Below are 18,244 nucleotides of genomic sequence, written 5' to 3'. Positions count from 1 at the left end.
AGAATGAATATGACTAAAAGTGGTATGAAAAAGTAATAAAAGCAACAAAAATCTACAACGTCATTAAGGCCCATTTGTTTAGCTTGTTACTATTTTTTATCATTAAGGCCCATTAAGAATTTAAGTCGGTTTGTGTACAAAAATCTACAATGTCGGTGGGTGTATGAGGTTCCCAAATTGCTATATAATAAGATCGTTACTCAATGAAACATTGTGAAATGTGTGTGTTTGAGAGAGAGCGAGAGAGTGAGAACCAGAGAGAGTGAGAGTGAGAGAGATTTGGTTCGCTTTTTCTCTCTTCTCTCAATTTTCAATCTTCTGCCATCTCTCTTTTCTCTTTCAAGTTTCAATCTTCTGCAAGAAGGAAACTCATCTCTCCTTTCTCTCAATTTCAATCTTCTGCAAGAGACTCATCTCTCTTTTTCTTTCACAGTTTTCAATCTTCTGCAAAAACCCTAAAAATTGGAGGCAATTTCTTAGTCCATGGTAGTAACAGTATTTTTCTTGAAATTATTTGATGCTGCTTAAGCTATTAATGAAACCCTAAGCTATTTTTCTTGAAATTATCAATGTCACGTCTATCTATCGTTCTCTCTCAATTTTCAATCTTCTGCATGAATTCTTAAAATTCTTGAGGCAATTTCTTAGTATATGGTAATAACGGAATTTTCTTGAACTTAAGCTGATAATGAAACGCGAGAGAGACAAATTTTCTTGGCCAAAACTCTATCAGTGGCACACTTTTCTTTCTTTTCTCTTGTTTTGTTGACTATGTTGCTGCTTCTTCTGTTGATTCTTGCAATTGATGAAGAAACACACAAATAGTATAATAAAGAAAGATTGATAAATAATTTGATTTATTTTTTGACCCTTTATTATTGGTACACACGATGGAAAGAGGGTAATATGTTTTTGACTCTCGTTGCCTACAATGTGGAATATGGTCCGAAATGATGTTGTGATATGAATTCTTTATTCACAATGGATGGATGGATTGAGATTATAAGTATGAATTCTTTATTCATAATATGAAAATGGATGGTATGCTTTTATGATCTCATTCAAGGACATTTAATCTTGATGAATCTAAATTTAAGTGGCTACATAATCATTGGTGGTTGTTTTGGATTGTGAGAATGAGCATTGCTTTCAAGATGAATGCTTACATCATAATATGATGTTGGATGATATGTCTCACCCTGGTTGCCTATGATTTCGAATTCAGATGTGACTCTAATTTTCAAAATGACCCGAGATGCAATTACAATTTTAATTCTCAATTTATAGTGCAAGATTGGGATTGTATGCGATGTCTTCAATGAAATTGTAGTATGAATTCTTGGTTCATAATATGAATTGGGGGGCTATACTTGGGGCCGTGATGTCCCAAAGTACAATTATAATATGGATTCTTTATTAACTATGCAAAAAAAGATGGTACAGTTGTGTCTTGACTCTTGATGACCCAATATAAATTTAAATTGTTTGTATGAGCCTCGAATATGCAAAATGCAACTGCAATATGAAGGGGCTGACAGTCAATGATTTTCCTCTCCATCCTTGTCCAAGAATGATGGAGGATCTGACAGATTGAGGTAGTGATTAACAAAAGGAGCCTGCCTTTTTGTAACAATGTATGTGCTGTTTGACAAGGAAGTAGAAGAAAAACAAGAATCGGTTGAAAGACAATATTCTCTACAAGTTATTGTAGGTATGTATAAGACCTATGAAAAAAATAGTATCTATGTAAGTTAGACCTAGAACAAATATCAATTTGGGTATTGAACAACTAAAATAATGACCAAGATAGAAATTATCTTCATGGACCGCCTATATGCTTATGGTGAATTAATTTTATATTTTGGTGAAGTTATATTTAGGGTCTGTTTGTCTACCTTAGCTAACATACATTTATACTCAACGAGTGTGCCTAAGAGTTACTTACAGATACTTTGTTCGAACTTAGAGTAACTAAGTTGACGAAGTTTGATCTTACCAATTTTGCTATGTTCCACTATGCTGCACTCTTTCATTTGATTATATGTTGTGTTATCATATAGGTCTATATGTTGTCCATATACATTATTTGGTTGTTGTCTCACATGCCAAGGTTCCATAGCAATCCTTGGGACTTATTAGCATTTGAAGACAAAAAATATGAGACTTTGGCATTGTAATTCTTACTACATGAATATTCAGTTTGATGCCACAATGGACTAAGTTATTTTGAAAGTCGTCATATGAGGCCATTACAGCTCCCAAGTCAATGTGTTAATGGTACTTCAAATTCAACAACCCCTCTGACTGCTCCTTATTTAAGAAAAAATCTATTAAGAGAACCATTTTTATGTGCACTGATACTACTAGCATGTGAAAATTTGCAATATTTTACTGATTGCCATTTGTAATCCCAAAACAGGCAAAGGCCTGTGAGGCTGTGATGTTTTGAAAGGCTTCATCTTTACGTTTAATTTTGTTGGACAATGACATGTTCAAGGAGGAACACCAAGAGCTTCTCTCTCTATTATCAAAACAGAGACACCCCCTTTTGTGTTCCAATACCAATGTGTCTTCTCTTGCTGATGTTCCTCATCGTTTTGATGCTGTGATGTGGATTTCTAAGGTTTCAGTGATCTATGGTTTCAGTGATCTATGGTTTCACTGCTTTGACCAATGTTCTTGTTGTTAACTACTTTGATAGGTTTATCACCCGTCTAAGGTTTCATATAGATAGGCCATCAGTCACTCACCTCACTGGTGTTGCTTGTTTATCTCTTGCTGCCAAAATGGAAGAGGCCCATGTTCCACTTCTTTTAGACCTTCAAGTATGTTCTTGTTTTTAATTAAGGTTTTGGCAGTGGTTGATCCATGGATATGACAGGATGAAACAAATCAAAAGTTCTGTTTTGTAGTCCTTTGTCTTGTTTTGATTATATGTTAGAAAGCATCGAACACAAAATAAAACTCATATTCTACTAGATTTCGTCATGTTAAACGTATCTATCAAACATTAATGAAGTGCAGGTGTTTGTTGATATTGTTCAACTGATATGATATATTGTATGTTTTCTTTTTTTGGTAGATTGGCCTTTGTCTGTGGAGTTTTTTGTGGTTTTGAATTTGATATTAGGTGAGGGAATTAAGGTTTGTGTTTGAAGCAAAGTCTATACAGTGAATGGAACTTCTAGTGTTGTCCACTTTAAAATGGAAGATGTATCCTATGACCTCAATTTCCTTCTTTGAACACTTCGTGAGAAGGTTTGGTCTAAAGAGTCCTTTGCATTGGGGAGTTTCATCAGAGATCTGAAAGAGTTCTTCTGTCTGTCATTGCAGGTAAGAAATATGCAATGTATTTACTACAATTACGGGCAAATATGGTAGATGCGGTTGGAAAGACCGTTATTGTGGTTCTGCACTGCACTTCTGGCTTTACTCAAAACTACCGAGGTTTGTCTTCTTTTAATTTGAATAGTTCTGTTTCTTGCATTTCCCGAATTTCAAATCTGCTATAGAATTGATGAATAATTGAAAAGTTTATGTGGTGATGTTACAGGAACAACTGAATCAAGGATGTGATGGTGGGTGGAAAGATGAATTGTAGTTTTACCTTTGTTATGTTTTCAATGGAACTTCTATTCATCTTATGGATGTGATGGTGGGAAGTTTCAGTACTGTTGATTGCATGAAAAGAAAAAAGGATTGAGAATGATTAAGAGAAAGAAACAGATTTGATCGCCGTTAAAAAACAAGTAAAATCAAATTAAACACCGAGCTGAAGTTCAAGTTTCAAGTAAAGAACAAGGATTGAGGATTGAGGACACACTCTAGTAAAATCAAATTTCATCTCTTTCTCACATTTCATTATGAGTTGAAGTTCAAGAAAATCACATTACTATAAGTTGAAGTTCAAGAAAATCACATCATTATGAGCTGAAGTTCAAGAAAATCACATTATTTTCAGTTAAAGTTCAAGAAAATCACATCATTATCAGCTGAAGTTCAAGAAGATCACATTATTATAAGCTCAAGTTCAAGAAAATCACATCATTATCAGCTGAAGTTCAAGAAGATCACATTATTATAAGCTCAAGTTCAAGAATTTCACATCATTGTAAGTTGAAGTTCAATAAAATCACACCATTATGAACTGAAGTTCAATAAAATCACATCAGCTCATAATGATGTGATTTTCTTGAACTTCAGTTCATAATGGTGTGATTTTATTGAACTTCAACTTACAATGATGTGAACTTCTTGAACTTGAGCTTATAATAATGTGATTTTCTTTAACTTCAGCTCATAATGGTGTGATTTTCTTGAACTTCAACTTACAATAATGTGAACTTCTTGAACTTCAGCTTATAATAATGTGATCTTCTTGAATTTCAGCTGATAATGATGTGATTTTCTTGAACTTCAGCTAATAATAATGTGATTTTCAGAACCAAACATGTACTTTGATTAGTGGTCGTGTTGCAGAAACACCACATCTCTTTGAAAACTGTTATCATCACATTCATACTTCAGCTTATAGAGTTACTCATCCCACTGAAGCCAACTTTGTTAAAAACCCTTCATTTACAATAACAGCAAGAGTTATCTCAATTGATGCTGCAAAACTCACTAATGAAGGTTTTTATTAATTTATTTAAGTTTTTGGTCCCAAATTTCATTTGTTCTGGATTGAAAGAATTTGAAACTTGTTTTTCGACTTATGGAATTTGTTGTTTCTGTTACAGAAACAAACAGAGCAGGGCCTCTTGTTGAGTATGAACGAAGAATTGCTAATGGCGAACTTGCAGAAGGTGATGCCTGTCAGGTAACAATGTAGCACCATCCATGAAGTATTGCCCATAAAATCATTAATGAAATGGATTTTCCTACTTTGGTTTATGGATAGAATGATGTTGGTTATTGTTATATGGATTTGTTCATGGCATTTATTGGTAAGTACTCCACTTAAACTTATTTTCCTCCATTTAAGCATGTTATATGATTCTTTTTGGGGGTGACAAGTAGAAACACTGACAGAACTTCAAAGACTATGATGAGCTTGTTGGGAATGCTGATGCCTGCCCATTGGATCGGACAGTTGAAAAACCTGTGAACTATGTTTTATTTCGTGCACTTCAAGTATTTTATACCATTTCCTGCTGATATATCTGTTCAATTGTTGAGGTATATTTTTTTGTTCCCAGACAATGTTCAGTGCTTCTGAATTTAATTTTAGTTTTTTTGCAGAACTGGGTGGTTGTGGTCTCGTCTGTTGTCACACCCTTCTTACTCACCTGTAAATGGTCTATATCTTTATGGAGGATTAGGTACTGGTAAAACTATGCTGATGGACCTATTTTGTGATCAATTTTGAGTTTGACATGGATTTATGTTCATATTTCTTAATTTGTCTTACTTGAAACTGAATCTTCATATTCATATTTTTCAAGTTACAGTATAGGAAAAATATGGGGCACTTTTAGTTGATTTTACTGAAGTGTGTTCTTATGAGTGTATATCTTCATTATCTTATCATCTTCACCTGTTGTTTCTTCAGGGTTTTTTTCTTCCCTGGGACCTCTAATTGGAGGAAAAAGAGGATCCATTTTCATGACTTTATGTTGAATGTACATAGCCTATTGCAAGTAAGTTTGTTGAACCTGTTGATTAGCTTTAAAATGTAAGTAAAAGTGGACCAAAACCTCACATAGCTATTAATTTTCATGCATGTTAAAGTGTTGTTTTATCAAAAATACAATCACAATCGACTATTCTTTGATCTAAGTAAGCTATAATTGCATTGTATTTCTCATATCTTTTTTGCTGATAAAAAATCTTTATTTACCATGGGGAAAGTTCCAATAATTTTGTATGCTTTTATAGTAAGAAATTTTTGAAGAATCGTTAAGCGTTTCAAAAGTGATATTGTTTTGTACATAAATAAATTTTGTTTGCAGTTTCTAGGATGATGCTATCTTTGTATGCATAATTGGCGAATAGAATAAGAGGATAGTTATCTCTAATTTCCTATTGTGTATCCTTGTAGAAGCATAAGGGGTTGTCAGATCTACTTGATATAGTTGCAGGAGAAATTTCTGAGGAGGCAATTTTACTATGCCTGGATGAATTTATGGTAAATTCTTTAGTTTAACATTTATTTCTTTCAGGAGTAGGTCACATGTTCTGTAATTTAATGCCATTAGTTGAGATATGTTATCTGTTTTTACTCAGGTAACTGATGTTGCTGATGCACTGATACTTAACTGCTTGTTTGGACAAAACTTCCATTATTTTCTCCACTGTGTTGGTTTTTGTTTCACACCTTAGCATTGGAAGGCATCCTAAAATATGGAAGGATAATCTGTTATTAAATATTGGCCTTTAGTCGACCCATCAATCAGTCTTTCGTAGGATGCCTTGTTTTTTTTGTTTTTGCAGGGAAATTTCACACCTTAGCGCTGGAAGGCATCCCAATTTTTGGACTTAGTAATAAATCAGCTGCATATAGATTTGTCACTTTAGTCGATGTAAGTCCGTCCATGTCTCTAAAATGGGTTGCTCATGTTTAAGCTTTCCACTGCAAGGTGATTAATAATTATTGTCAAACCTTTGGTATTTTAATGGGTCATTCTGTTCCAGTTAAATCCTAGCTATAAACAAGCCATTTACCCTGTTGCCTTAGGTATTATTTGAATTTCTAGTGTGCATTTTTTCTTGATTTATGAAGGATGCTGGGTTTTCATGAACAGGACTGAAAATCAGTGACTCTATTTCTGTACATGTCTTCGTATTTATCATTAGACATGCATTGCACATCTATCTCCATCTACAAGATAAATACCTACAGAACTAGAAAACCCGAAGACTAATTGCTTTAAAGTTCATTCACAAAGTCCAACAAAATAATTTTCTTAAGGTGATGTTTAGGCCACTATGGCAAGTTGTCCGGGGTAGATATGCATTTTCTCACTATTTCATTCTCATTTTCCTGCAGTGTAGAGTACAATAAGAATGATGCTTTGTATCACGCGATTGCAGGTGATATATGAGAACAGGGTTAGACTATTGTGTACAGGTGAGGGGAGCCCTCATGAAATTATGGAAAAAAATAGTAACAATATCGGAGGATAAACAAATGGCACCCAGGACCGCCTCAAGATCGATAAAAATGATGAATCGGATCTCTGTGTAGATAACGAACTGAGGTTTGCTAAAGACCGCACCATTAGTAGGCCCTCTTATCTACTTATTTTTTTGTAACAATATGATTTGGTTTTAGCATCTCAATCTATCTGTGAGTACTAAAATCTGAAGGCATTGTTGTAAGGGAGGATTTAATTTATTTTATTTTTCCAGTCTCTGACCGACACATAAGTTTGGTGCAGACTAACAGAGATCAACAGCAAGGAATACTTAGAACATGATGCTGCCATGTTAGAAGAAAAGAAACTATAAAAATGGCACAGAATGTCCTTCAAGCTTGAAGAGAGGATTCAAAACTTGTTTTAGTTCCTCAATATTCATGTAGCATAAATGGAGTAAAACCACTTATAAGGGTTGTGACACGTCCAACAATTTCAACACAATACACCATCTGCACACCTTTAGATTTGGCATATGCTCATGAAGAGGTGTGTTTGTTAGCATCAAAGAGTTACTAGCATTACCCAAAAAAATGTATAATTGAAAGATGTGTATACAGATTCAAATTTAAATGGAATGAAGTTTGAGGATTCTTAAGCTTAGAGTTACTAGCATTTGGTACTCCTCAAAACAAAACATGAAAGGAAAAAAAGAGATGGTGAGGGTTGTTTCTTCTGAAACCTCCTTTTACTCTGTAAAGACTAGTAGTAAGTTCATGGATTCTTTTAAAGTGCACTCTCACATTTACGGTAAATGTAGCATAGTTGCATAACTGTAACCGAAATTTGAACTAGTTTCATGTGTTTTCCGGTACCATCAAAACATAGTTCGTGCTGAATTCGATTATGAGGAGGCTTTGGAGGGAAATCATGCTTTTTGCATAAGACACAACTCATATACTTCATATAGTATGTCCATTTCAACCCTACCCATACTGAATTATTGGCTGCCTTTTTTACTTTATTCTGGTTACTTTTCTCTTACGGTATTTATAGTGTAGAAAAAGCATGTCCATGAAGAACAAATTGAGACTGAAGAGTTCAAATATTTTAACAATTATTTTTAAAATCATTTAAATATTTTAACCCTTTTTTTCCATCCAAACGTAGTGTTGCCTGCCACTAACCACAAAGAGTTGACAAGGCTGTATTTGCCTGGAATTTATCATGAAAAGGTATAATTTCAATTGAATTACTCTTGCATTTAAAGAATTCAAAAAAAAAAAACAGTAAATTAAATATGACTAAATTGTACATACTCGATTATTTTCACATTTCAATCATTAATGTATTGATTTTAACTATTACCTATATAAAAGCTCAACAGTTTACCATCCAAAAAGTTATGGCACCAGTGATCGATGAACTAACAAACCAAACGAAAATTACAGTGCACCAATAAACAAAGTCAGAAGGAAACTAAATATCAAAAATAAATAATGAGCTCTTTGAGCATACTACATACACGGACTTTCCCTGGCTGATTTCTGTTTCATTAACTTTTTTTACATAAAAAATAAAAATAAAAAAAAGTAAAAAAAACATCATTTAATTAAGCAAAAAAAAAAATCAGCCTAGGAACAGCTGTTTTTAGCTGCGCTTCCACAAAGACTGTATTCTTTTTTTAATCTAGTTCCCTCTTTTTTTGTACTTGACAAGGTTCTTTCTTTTTTTCCTGTTTTGTTTTTAGTCCTCAGAATCTGTCATTAAAAGTTCTACACACTAAACAAAAAAAATAATACTTAATTTATAGCTCCTCCGTGATTATAGCCATAATAAGAGAGATACCACTTGACAAACTTTTTCAAGCCGGTTTGCAAATCGGTTGTGGGCTTATACCCGAGTTCCCTTCGGGCCGAACTTATATTCGCATGGGTAAACGGAACATCACCGTTTCCAGGCATATCCAAAATGTTCCTCTTTGCTTTCACCTTCAAATGACGCTCCAAAATACTCACAAGCGTAGGAACAGTAACCGGTGAAGTGTTCCCAAGGTTGAAAATTCGAAACGGTGCGGGCCCACGTTTCTTTCCACCCGACCCGGTACTATTTCCTGAAGTATCCAATGACCCGATACAACCCTTCACAATATCATCGATGTAAGTAAAATCACGGGCCAGGTCAACTCTATTCTTGCCCCGGTAAACAGTGATGGGCTTTCCCTGAAGAATGTTACGGGTAAAAGAGAAATAAGCCATGTCTGGTCTTCCCCACGGGCCATAAACGGTGAAGAATCTCAAACCGGTGATTGATAAACCGTAAATGTGGTTATAGGTGTGAGTGATTTCCTCTCCAGCTTTCTTTGTTGCGGCGTAGAGGCTTGCAGGTTGGTCGGTGCGATCCGATTCAGAAAATGGAACATTCTCGTTAAGCCCGTAGACGGAGCTGGAAGAAGCCCAAACAATAGAGGGTTGAGGGTTGGCGGATTTGCAGGCTTCCATTAAAGTCACGAGGCCCGCGATGTTGCTGTGAACATAAGAGTGCGGGTTCTCCATGGCGTAGCGTACACCAGCTTGGGCCGCGAGATGCATCACGTGACTGAATGAAACGACGTCGAATAAGTTTGCTAAAAGCTTAGCGTCGTTAACGTCACCTTCAACGATGAAAACGCCGTTAGTTGTGAGGAGTGCCTTGCGGGCTTTCTTTAATGAAGGGTCGTAATAGTCGTTAAAGTTGTCGAGCCCAACGACACCGTCTCCTCTTCTTTTTAAGGCAAGAGAGACGTGGGACCCAACGAAACCGGCAGCACCGGTAACCAAGACGGACATGCCTCCATCACGGTGGATTTCGGCTGAGACGCGTATTTGTTTCTCCCACTGGATCCCACCCCATGAAGCTGTGAGATACCGGCTACCGGAATCGACGAAGCTATGGAAACTGATGTAGGAAGCGGTTAGGGCTATGAGAAAGAGGGTCCACAAGAACATGGTGCTTGAGGAAGCAAAGCAACGGTAGAATTGACGGTTCATGTAGTGAGTTCTCTCGATCTTGAACTTGCCTGGTGTGGATGGGAAAAGTTCTTCCTCCAATGATGGCATTTTGTTCCCCATGTTGCAACTAGTAATGGAAAATGATGGTTTCTTTTGTTTGGAATGAGTGATGGAAGAATTGAAATGATTGATGAGGAGGGAAAGAAGGATTTACACAGATGCAGAGAAAAGAAATCAAAAGGTGATTAATTTTCTTGCACCTGCTATTAAGACGAAATGGAAGGGAGGGTTATATAGATAGGGATGACCCAAAGAAATGGGACAAGGATACACGTTAAACTACGTGAAGGAGCGTAAATAAATATTTACACAAACAAGGATTTAGTGGCCATCCACTTTTTTTAGCACAAATATGTGTGTGTTCACTAATGTCATATCGTGGGTAAAATTGGATATTCCCCATTTTTCCAATTCGGGAATGGTTTATTTAGAGTAAAGAGTGATTTTATTCCGTCAATATTTTCGGACCTCCACCGCTAATTCCAATTCCTATCCCTTCATATATTATAGCATTAACTGCAACAAGAGCTAAAGCTCTCACTGAAGCCATTAGCACGGATCAAATAAATGGAACACAAAGGTTACTAACTAGTACCCTATGGAACAATGAAACTTGGTACTTAGTTATATCATGAACACAAAAAGTGCCACTTCTTGTTTTACAAATAGAACCCAAAGGTATATGAAACTTAGTACTTAGTTATACACTTGAGTCAACTCTCATGTGTAGCTAATTGCCTGATCTTTCCAAGTGGAAATTTGTATCAGAAGTTGGAATATAAATTGTTATTATTGGGGTGAGGCCATGACCGCTATTATCTAAGTTTGGGCTTTGGAGCTTGAGATTGAAATTAACTTTTCACCAATCTCTCGAATCCCAATTAACTTAGTGTTTTATGATATATTAAATCCTATTTATGTTATCTTTATGGATAAAAGAAGATGGACTTGGTTGTTTCCAACCCTTCAAATAAATGCTCCGCTGGTGGAGATTATGGTAAGCAATTGTGGAAGGTAAAAGCTCCAACTAAATTATTGGCCTTTAATTCATAGCTGTTATTAAATATGTTATCTACTAAGGATAATCTTGTGAAGTGGGGTGTCCAAGTCAACTTGTTATGTTCCTTCTGTGCCATTGCAAATGAAAGTGCTTCTCATGTCTTCTTTGATGTGTTGTATTTGATGAATTTGATTAAAAATCGCTAACATTAGTTTATTGATGGAGGAGGTTTTGAACTTTATCTTACAAGGTGTATGACTCCGTTGGTAAGTAAGCCTCACATCACCTACTCATTATTTCGGCAATGGTTTAAATATCTGTTGGGCTACTCTTCTCGTTGACAATTAGTTTTGAGATGAAACCTTACCATAGTGTCAGAGTCAGAGTCCAACTTCTTTCTGGTTGTCATAGACCAAAAGATACCCTTTAGTTATGGGTCAGAAAAGTTTATTAGTCAAAAAGCCGATGAGATACTATTGGTAGTGTCAAAAAAGTAATTTTAATTACTTAAAAATAGGTTTTTAAATATTCAATGCACAAAGATATATATTTTAATTTAGAGAATAAAATATTTTTTCTTATCAGAAAATAATTTATCTTTTTTAATTTTAAAATCATAACATGTGTATTTAATCATTTTCTAATAAAAAGTATTTAAAAAATAAAATAAAAATACATAAGTAATAAGTTTTGTAATAATTTTTGTAGTATGAAGACTTATTTTTTAATATAACGAGATAATTTATTGCCTTTAATGTAATATTATTTATATAATTAGTTTTGTTCCTGGTAAATATGAAATTTAGAAATTGGGGAAGACTTTATAAGCAGAGTGTTCTCTTCCTCCTTTCGTTTGTGTGAAATTTTGATATTGGGTTGGTCTGCTGTAGCCGTTGATTTCATCTCTTTTTCTTCATCCACGGCGCCATATAATTATCTCTCTTCTCCATTCGTTGTAATCCTTCTCCTCCTTTCTCTCTTCATTGCAATTCGCTTTTATTTTTTGTTGGCTTGTGGCGTTTATGAACAGTGTTGTACCTTAAAACAAAAACATTTTTTTTTGTAAGTGTTAGTTCAAGTAGTACATACTTGATTCCCGTTGAACAAGGTCTCGAGTTTGAGAGTCTTTTGGATGAAAAAATACACGCTGAGAGAGTTAGGCAGAATACATGTGGATATCCCGGCTCAGACATAATTGTCACTCTAGTGCGAGGACACATGTGGGAATTAAAAAGACAAAAAACATTTTTTTTCTTAATTTTACATTTACTTCATTATATTTTATTCTGTGATTTTTATCTTCCAATCTACACGTTTTATCGAAGGCGGATATACCTTTGCCCAATTCGATTGATATCTATTATCTATGTAAAATTGAGCTCCACGCTATTTAGTTCTGAATTGTTTCTTCTTTGAATCAAGGTTCCAATAACGATGAATAGTTTCTGTATGAAGCAAACCGTGCCCTTTTTAAATATGCAATGTTTCTCTGAAATCTGTGATGTTTATTTTCATTGCTTGTTAGTTGCTACTTGCTACTCTAACAATACAGTTAATAAAAAGAGTGAAAATGTTGGGTTTCTTATAGTGTGTAATGCTTGCTCTGACCTTGAGGCTATGTACTAATGGAACCATCTTTTTAGTTATGGCTATGGGGTGTGTTTGTGAGGTTAGTTTTGGAGGGAAAGGGAGGGAATGACAACCTTTAGTTTATTAATTTAACAATGATTTGAAGAAATTACACAAGGGGAAAAGTCAAACCATAATTTTTCGTTCCCTTTATTTCCCTCCAAAACTAAACTAACAGAAGCATCCATATTGGAATTCATTTTTGGTTCTGAAACTTTGGTTATTAACACAGATATGACTTTGTGTATTCACACTAATTAGAGTAGTCATTATTTGCATTGCAGGAATTTTGGTATCGCCGTGTAGGGATGCTCACATAACCACGACAACCAAGCATTAATCCCACTAGGTGGGTGCTTGCATAACCATCTGTTCATAATCTTATATATGGGTCGCAATAAGCAAGCTCCTCGGATGATGCAGCATGGTGCATATCCTGGTTTAAGTTCTGCTGCTGGTCATCCTTTTCCGGGGTCACTGCCTTCTCATCAACTGCTGGAGAATAAATTTGTTGCTCAGGAAGCAGAAATTGCGCAACTTGCAGGGGACAACCATAGACTGGGTAGTGCACATGTGGAATTAAGAGAGGCGTTTGTTTCTTCCAATCAGGATGTGCAAAAGTTGAAGTCACACATTAGAAGCATCCAGACTGAAAGTGACATTCAGGTAAGGGTTTTGCTGGATAAGATTGCTAAAATGGAGGTAGATATTAGAGCTGGTGATGGTGTAAAGAAGGACTTGCAAGAGGCCCATATTGAGGCACAGAGCTTAGCAGCTTCGGGGCAAGATTTGAGTTTCCAAGTTCAACAAGCCACTCATGAACTGAAGAAGGCTCGTAGTGAGGTTAAGGGTATACCAGATTTGCAAGCTGAACTGGATGGCTTACTGAAAGAGCACCAGAGGTTGCGGTGAGTCTTAAAGCTTGTTAAATGCTTTGTTGTTATTGTAATATGAGAAACAACCTACATGTTCAGTGGGTTCAATAAGCAAGAACAGCATATTTCCTGCCTTTTCCCACACAAGAAATACAAAATCAAATAAGTTTATTGATGTTTATTTTTTCTCCACCCAGACCCCAGTACAACAACAATTAAGCCTTAATCTCACTAGGTGGGATCGGCTACATGGATTGAGTGACGTCATAATGATCTATCATAAATCATGTCTATTGACAAAACAATGATCTCTAAATCTGCCTTAATAGTCTCACATATGGTTTTTCTTGGCCTCCCACCTCCATTTGATCTATCCTCCTTACTGGAGATTCCAATGGTCTCTCCACACATGCCCAAACCACTTAAGGCACGATTCTACGCAATATAGGACTCAGGTGCTGCTGACACGTGGCAATGACTATTTGTGTATTTCTTTCATCACACTATCTAAGCTTGATATGGTTAGACTGCATTCAAGATGTGCATGTTATCTCTGAAGTTGGTATTATGAGTGACATACTGGTTGAGTCTTTTATTGTTATTGTTATGACATACTGAAGGTGATGCTGCCATGGGATTGCATAAAAAATAGTTCAAAACTTTAATTGTATTAAGAACTCTGAACCATTAAGTGTGTGCCGAAGTAGCTTTCAATATCTTTCAAAATCATGGTTTAAGTCAGTGTTTGCTGTTCATGGGTGACATTCTATGCCTAAAACCTTCAAAAATTGTGACATATTTTCTTTGGTACAGTTTGTTGCTGTTAATGATTTTTATGTTTTTCTGATAACTTCTCCAATGATGATTTACAACTGGTTGGGTAATAGTGCCGGGTTTGAATATCAAAAGAGCACAAACATAGAGCTAGTGGTGGAAATGGAAGCAAAAGAGAAGAATCTAATAACAATGGCAAGAGAAGTTGAAATGTTACGAACTGAGATATTGAACAATGAGAAAAAAGCAAATGGTAACTTTCTCACTGCTGCATGTTATATTCTTTTCATGTGTATAAATATTTCTGATGCATCCATACTATATAAACAGCACCAAATGTATTAGGAGGTAGTAACCCTGCAGACAGCAGTGGACCCTATGCCGATGCTTACGGGAGAGTTCATGGTCAGATGGGTGTTGGCCAAATGGGGGAGAGTATGGTACCATACCGCGAAAGCAATGGCGTTTGGGCAGGACCATATGATCAGAGGTGAAATTTGATGAGTGACAATTTAGCTCGACTTTCAGCATTTGCTGGTTACAAGCATTGGGAATTTGATGGTTTTTCTGTGAGACTCAGATTGAGTCATATTCTCTGTACTATGTAGCATTGAAAGTCTTAGCAAGCATTGCTTGTGTAATTTTGTACCATATAGAAACTGTAGTGAACTATATTATGTTATTGTTTAACGTCAGCTCATGTTTTCGGCCTGAAAATTCAACATGTTAAGAAAATGTTTCCACCCAATACGTTGAAGCTGTTTGCAAATCATTATTGAAGCTAGCAAGTAGCAAGACAACTACCACTTTTCCGAATGCTGCTGGTACACAAATACACAACTCGGATTTTACAGCTCATGAGTTAATTTTTGTTGTTGGTGAAAATAGGGGCTCATGAGTCTAGTTTTCCTTTAATACAAGGTTCAATATTATCATTAACCTTCAAAAGTTGAATTAGGATAATTTATGAGAACCTTGTAAATTTTTCTCTCCTTGTGAATCAATCGTGTCACCCGACAACCGTAGATTAATCATTTTCAAATAAAGAGGTAATTTTTATTTTATATATTCTAGAATGAAAAAATACCCGCTATGAGAGTTAGCTTAATGTATTTATGGATGTTTTCGGTTCGAACAGGATTGCCTCCAGTCCGAGAATATTTGTGGTAAACTAAAAAAAACAATTGAATCTCTAATATTATTCTTAATGAACTTATCTATCTTTTTTTAAATGAACTTACTTATGTATTAAGTATCAATTGCTTATGGATTAGTTAATTATGTGAAATATTTTATAGGTAAAAAAAGTTTGCAACATATAATATAATGGAGTCTAGTGAAAACAATTTTGCCACATAAAATAACACGACCTCTAATAATATATGATGTGTGGGTGGTTAAATTTTTATTTTAATTTATTTTATGTTAGTTTGATTTACCTCAAATTTGGTTATTAGTAAGAAGAAATAGAAAATAGTGGTATACTAGTATGTTTAGTGTCGATTGACAACCTTCAAATATAATAGTTTTGTTGCCATAATAAGCCCATCAATAAGGAAATTTTCTAATTGGGCCTCATCGAAGGCCCATGTCATCAACATATTATTATTTATCGATAAAGTTGCGCTTTCGCTTTTCTTCTACCTCTAAATTGTTGCATAACCATTTATTGATCGAGTCTCTGTCATGGCCGAGGTATCCGTAAGCTTTCGATTCTGATTCTCATAGCTCAGTTTATAACCTCGTTCGGTGAATTTCCACGCTGACATTGCCTTTTCGTATATCCGTGTTTGATGATTGCGATATATTTCGCTTCTGTGATCTTTTTAGGGTTGTATGCAGATTCACCTGTGATTAAATTTATATTCATTTTATGATCTATTGAAATTTTTTAGAATTTGGCATTTCTACTTCCGATCAATCGTGGTGGAAACCATCGTTAGAAATATTGTGGATTGTTTTTCCCTGTCTGTTAAATGAACTAGGAGGAGCATTTCTGATTTATTTACACAACAGTGGCTTGAATCATTTCTAGTTAATGTTTTGATCGGTTTAACCCATTCAAGATTGTTGTTTGAGCCAAATGATTGAGATTATAGAGAAAAATATTCCATGAAACGTAAAATTGTTTATACCAAAAGTTCTATATATTGCTTCTTCTAAATAACTAGTTAACTACACTCATTGACAATAGATTGATATGTGTTAGCTGCATTTGATAATTTTTTTGTTCCACCAATAATATTTGTTTTATGTTACTGCTTATGATTATATTTCACCTATATCTTTGGTTATTACCCCGACATGCCATGTGGCAATTCAACTACATTTGCTTGAAATTATGACCCTGGCATTTTGGGTTAACTTTCTAAAGTTGGTTTTGTCGCAAAGTTGGTTAACTATCCTATGACACAATCTCAGTTAAAAATTCCTCTAAATTGAGCAAAGTGTAAAGTGGGAAAGTAATGGTTACATTCGATTAGTTAAGGTGCATTAAGATCTCAACCAATCCTGACTAATCAGGATGGATACACCCTTGTTTTCTCACACTACATTCTTGCTCACTTTTGAGGAGTCTAATCCATGATTCTTAATCAACATGTGTTTTTGCCTATATGCCATTCTTCATTCTTGAGTAGGCAAGGATATGGATAATATATTTAAGTTGCGCTTATCTTGTTTAAAACTAGAGAGCCTAGTATAAGATTTCACTCTAACATTTTGGTGCTACATATTTTTTCTTACTGAGTTTAAACTTTGATGTAGGTTCATAATATTTCTACATTCTTCTTTGTTCTTTTTCCTCACTTATTTTTGTGTTGCTTCCTGCTAGATTGAACTAAAAACAGCACCAGCTGATTTTCGTTTTCCAACAACTAATCAAACCAGACATTGTTTCACTCGCTACATAGAGTTTCATAGGTGGATTTCCTTACATTGTCTATCTGGTTCAACAGAAATTGCTTCTAGATTATTTGTTTTTTTATTAAATACTGTTTTAAGTACAGGTGTGTGGCAGCAAAGGGTGACGATTCGAGTGAATGTCAGAAATTCGCTAACTATTACCGCTCACTTTGCCCCGGTGAATGGGTAAGCACCTTATTGGTTTACTTGAAACTGACTGCAAATTTACTTACATGTTAATTTTTATGTTTGTATAAAAATCAGAACTGAAGAAGTTTTTCATTGTGATTGGAATAAATGAACTCCCGGTGCTAATGTGCACTCTCTATTTGTACCATATGTGACCTTTGCTTACATTACAGCATGCATTACTAATCAAGTCATTTGTCTATCAATGTTTTTAGCTAATATACTTGTGCATATAGCAAATAATATATCAAAAATTGTCATTAATTTGAAGGGGTGGTGTTATACCACATGAAGGTGATTAATTACCACCCAAAGATATGCTACTCGATCTGCAATACATCATCACTATGTATTAACCATACGCATTGGTTTGAAGAATTCTTTTTTATTTGGTAACCTCCATTGTCTGTGTTTAGCATTCCACTATTTTAACATTTCTGTTTGAATTAAATTGGGGCAGGTTGAAAAGTGGAATGAGCAGAGGGACAATGGGACTTTTCCAGGACCTCTTTGAATTCAATATCACATGTGCCATTGTTACCCTGTTGGAAGCAATAGGCATGTCAAGTCCTGAACATACCCTTCGTTAATTTTCTTTGATATTTGATGATCTTTACGGTGTTAATTGTGAGTCAATAAGGCAGATTATGGATATTCTTTATTTGTAATTGGACAAATTGCTGAAGCCATTTTGATTTTAAGTTGACAGTGTTTCAACTTATGATATTTTCTTTGGTCAGAACTTCA

General features: G+C 35.1%; 3 protein-coding genes, 1 long non-coding RNA gene and 1 pseudogene across 5 annotated transcripts; 4 read left to right on the top strand and 1 right to left on the bottom strand.

Moving 5' to 3' along the window:
• LOC109362824 lies at window positions 2,088–4,158 on the top strand. Its single transcript, XR_002109450.1, has 3 exons — window positions 2,088–2,825; window positions 3,131–3,447; window positions 3,554–4,158. It is a non-coding gene; the product is annotated as an uncharacterized LOC109362824 (long non-coding RNA).
• LOC109361936 lies at window positions 5,841–7,739 on the top strand (annotated as a pseudogene).
• On the bottom strand, window positions 8,827–11,668 carry LOC109362822 (UDP-glucuronate 4-epimerase 1-like). The gene is made up of 2 exons (XM_019608857.1): window positions 11,665–11,668; window positions 8,827–10,193 (listed from the first exon to the last, which is right to left on the bottom strand). Exon 2 carries the CDS (start codon window positions 10,184–10,186, stop codon window positions 8,879–8,881), a length of 1,308 nt encoding a protein of 435 aa, XP_019464402.1. The 5' UTR covers window positions 10,187–10,193; window positions 11,665–11,668; the 3' UTR covers window positions 8,827–8,878.
• On the top strand, window positions 11,939–15,190 carry LOC109362823 (protein FLX-like 4). The gene is made up of 4 exons (XM_019608858.1): window positions 11,939–12,081; window positions 13,040–13,663; window positions 14,518–14,657; window positions 14,735–15,190. The coding sequence occupies exons 2-4, from the start codon at window positions 13,143–13,145 to the stop codon at window positions 14,896–14,898; spliced, it is 825 nt and encodes a 274-aa protein (XP_019464403.1). The 5' UTR covers window positions 11,939–12,081; window positions 13,040–13,142; the 3' UTR covers window positions 14,899–15,190.
• LOC109361617 (cytochrome c oxidase subunit 6b-3) lies at window positions 15,980–18,236 on the top strand. 2 transcript variants are annotated; one of them, XM_019607127.1, is made up of 4 exons: window positions 15,980–16,099; window positions 17,238–17,326; window positions 17,413–17,494; window positions 17,958–18,236. In XM_019607127.1, the coding sequence occupies exons 1-4, from the start codon at window positions 16,091–16,093 to the stop codon at window positions 18,009–18,011; spliced, it is 234 nt and encodes a 77-aa protein (XP_019462672.1). In that variant the 5' UTR covers window positions 15,980–16,090; the 3' UTR covers window positions 18,012–18,236. The 2 variants fall into 2 exon arrangements, with proteins under 2 accessions (XP_019462672.1, XP_019462671.1); XM_019607126.1 differs by having other exon boundaries at window positions 15,981–16,105.

The sequence above is a fragment of the Lupinus angustifolius genome, chromosome LG12 (genome assembly GCF_001865875.1).
Source record: "Lupinus angustifolius cultivar Tanjil chromosome LG12, LupAngTanjil_v1.0, whole genome shotgun sequence".
Classification (NCBI taxonomy): Eukaryota; Viridiplantae; Streptophyta; class Magnoliopsida; order Fabales; family Fabaceae; genus Lupinus; species Lupinus angustifolius.
This window is presented reverse-complemented; position numbering and strand designations above follow the sequence as displayed.

What these genes read in the sequence shown, in the direction of transcription:
- LOC109362822 (XM_019608857.1), bottom strand. Translation starts at nt 10,186, where the DNA reads ATGGGGAACAAAATGCCATCATTGGAGGAAGAACTTTTCCCATCCACA.
- LOC109362823 (XM_019608858.1), top strand. Translation starts at nt 13,143, where the DNA reads ATGGGTCGCAATAAGCAAGCTCCTCGGATGATGCAGCATGGTGCATAT. An exon ending in AAAGAGCACCAGAGGTTGCG is followed by an intron (nt 13,664 to 14,517) that starts GTGAGTCTTAAA and finishes GTTGGGTAATAG; the next exon opens with TGCCGGGTTTGAATATCAAA. An exon ending in CAATGAGAAAAAAGCAAATG is followed by an intron (nt 14,658 to 14,734) that starts GTAACTTTCTCA and finishes CTATATAAACAG; the next exon opens with CACCAAATGTATTAGGAGGT.
- LOC109361617 (XM_019607126.1), top strand. An exon ending in CGCTACATAGAGTTTCATAG is followed by an intron (nt 17,327 to 17,412) that starts GTGGATTTCCTT and finishes TTTTAAGTACAG; the next exon opens with GTGTGTGGCAGCAAAGGGTG. An exon ending in CACTTTGCCCCGGTGAATGG is followed by an intron (nt 17,495 to 17,957) that starts GTAAGCACCTTA and finishes AAATTGGGGCAG; the next exon opens with GTTGAAAAGTGGAATGAGCA.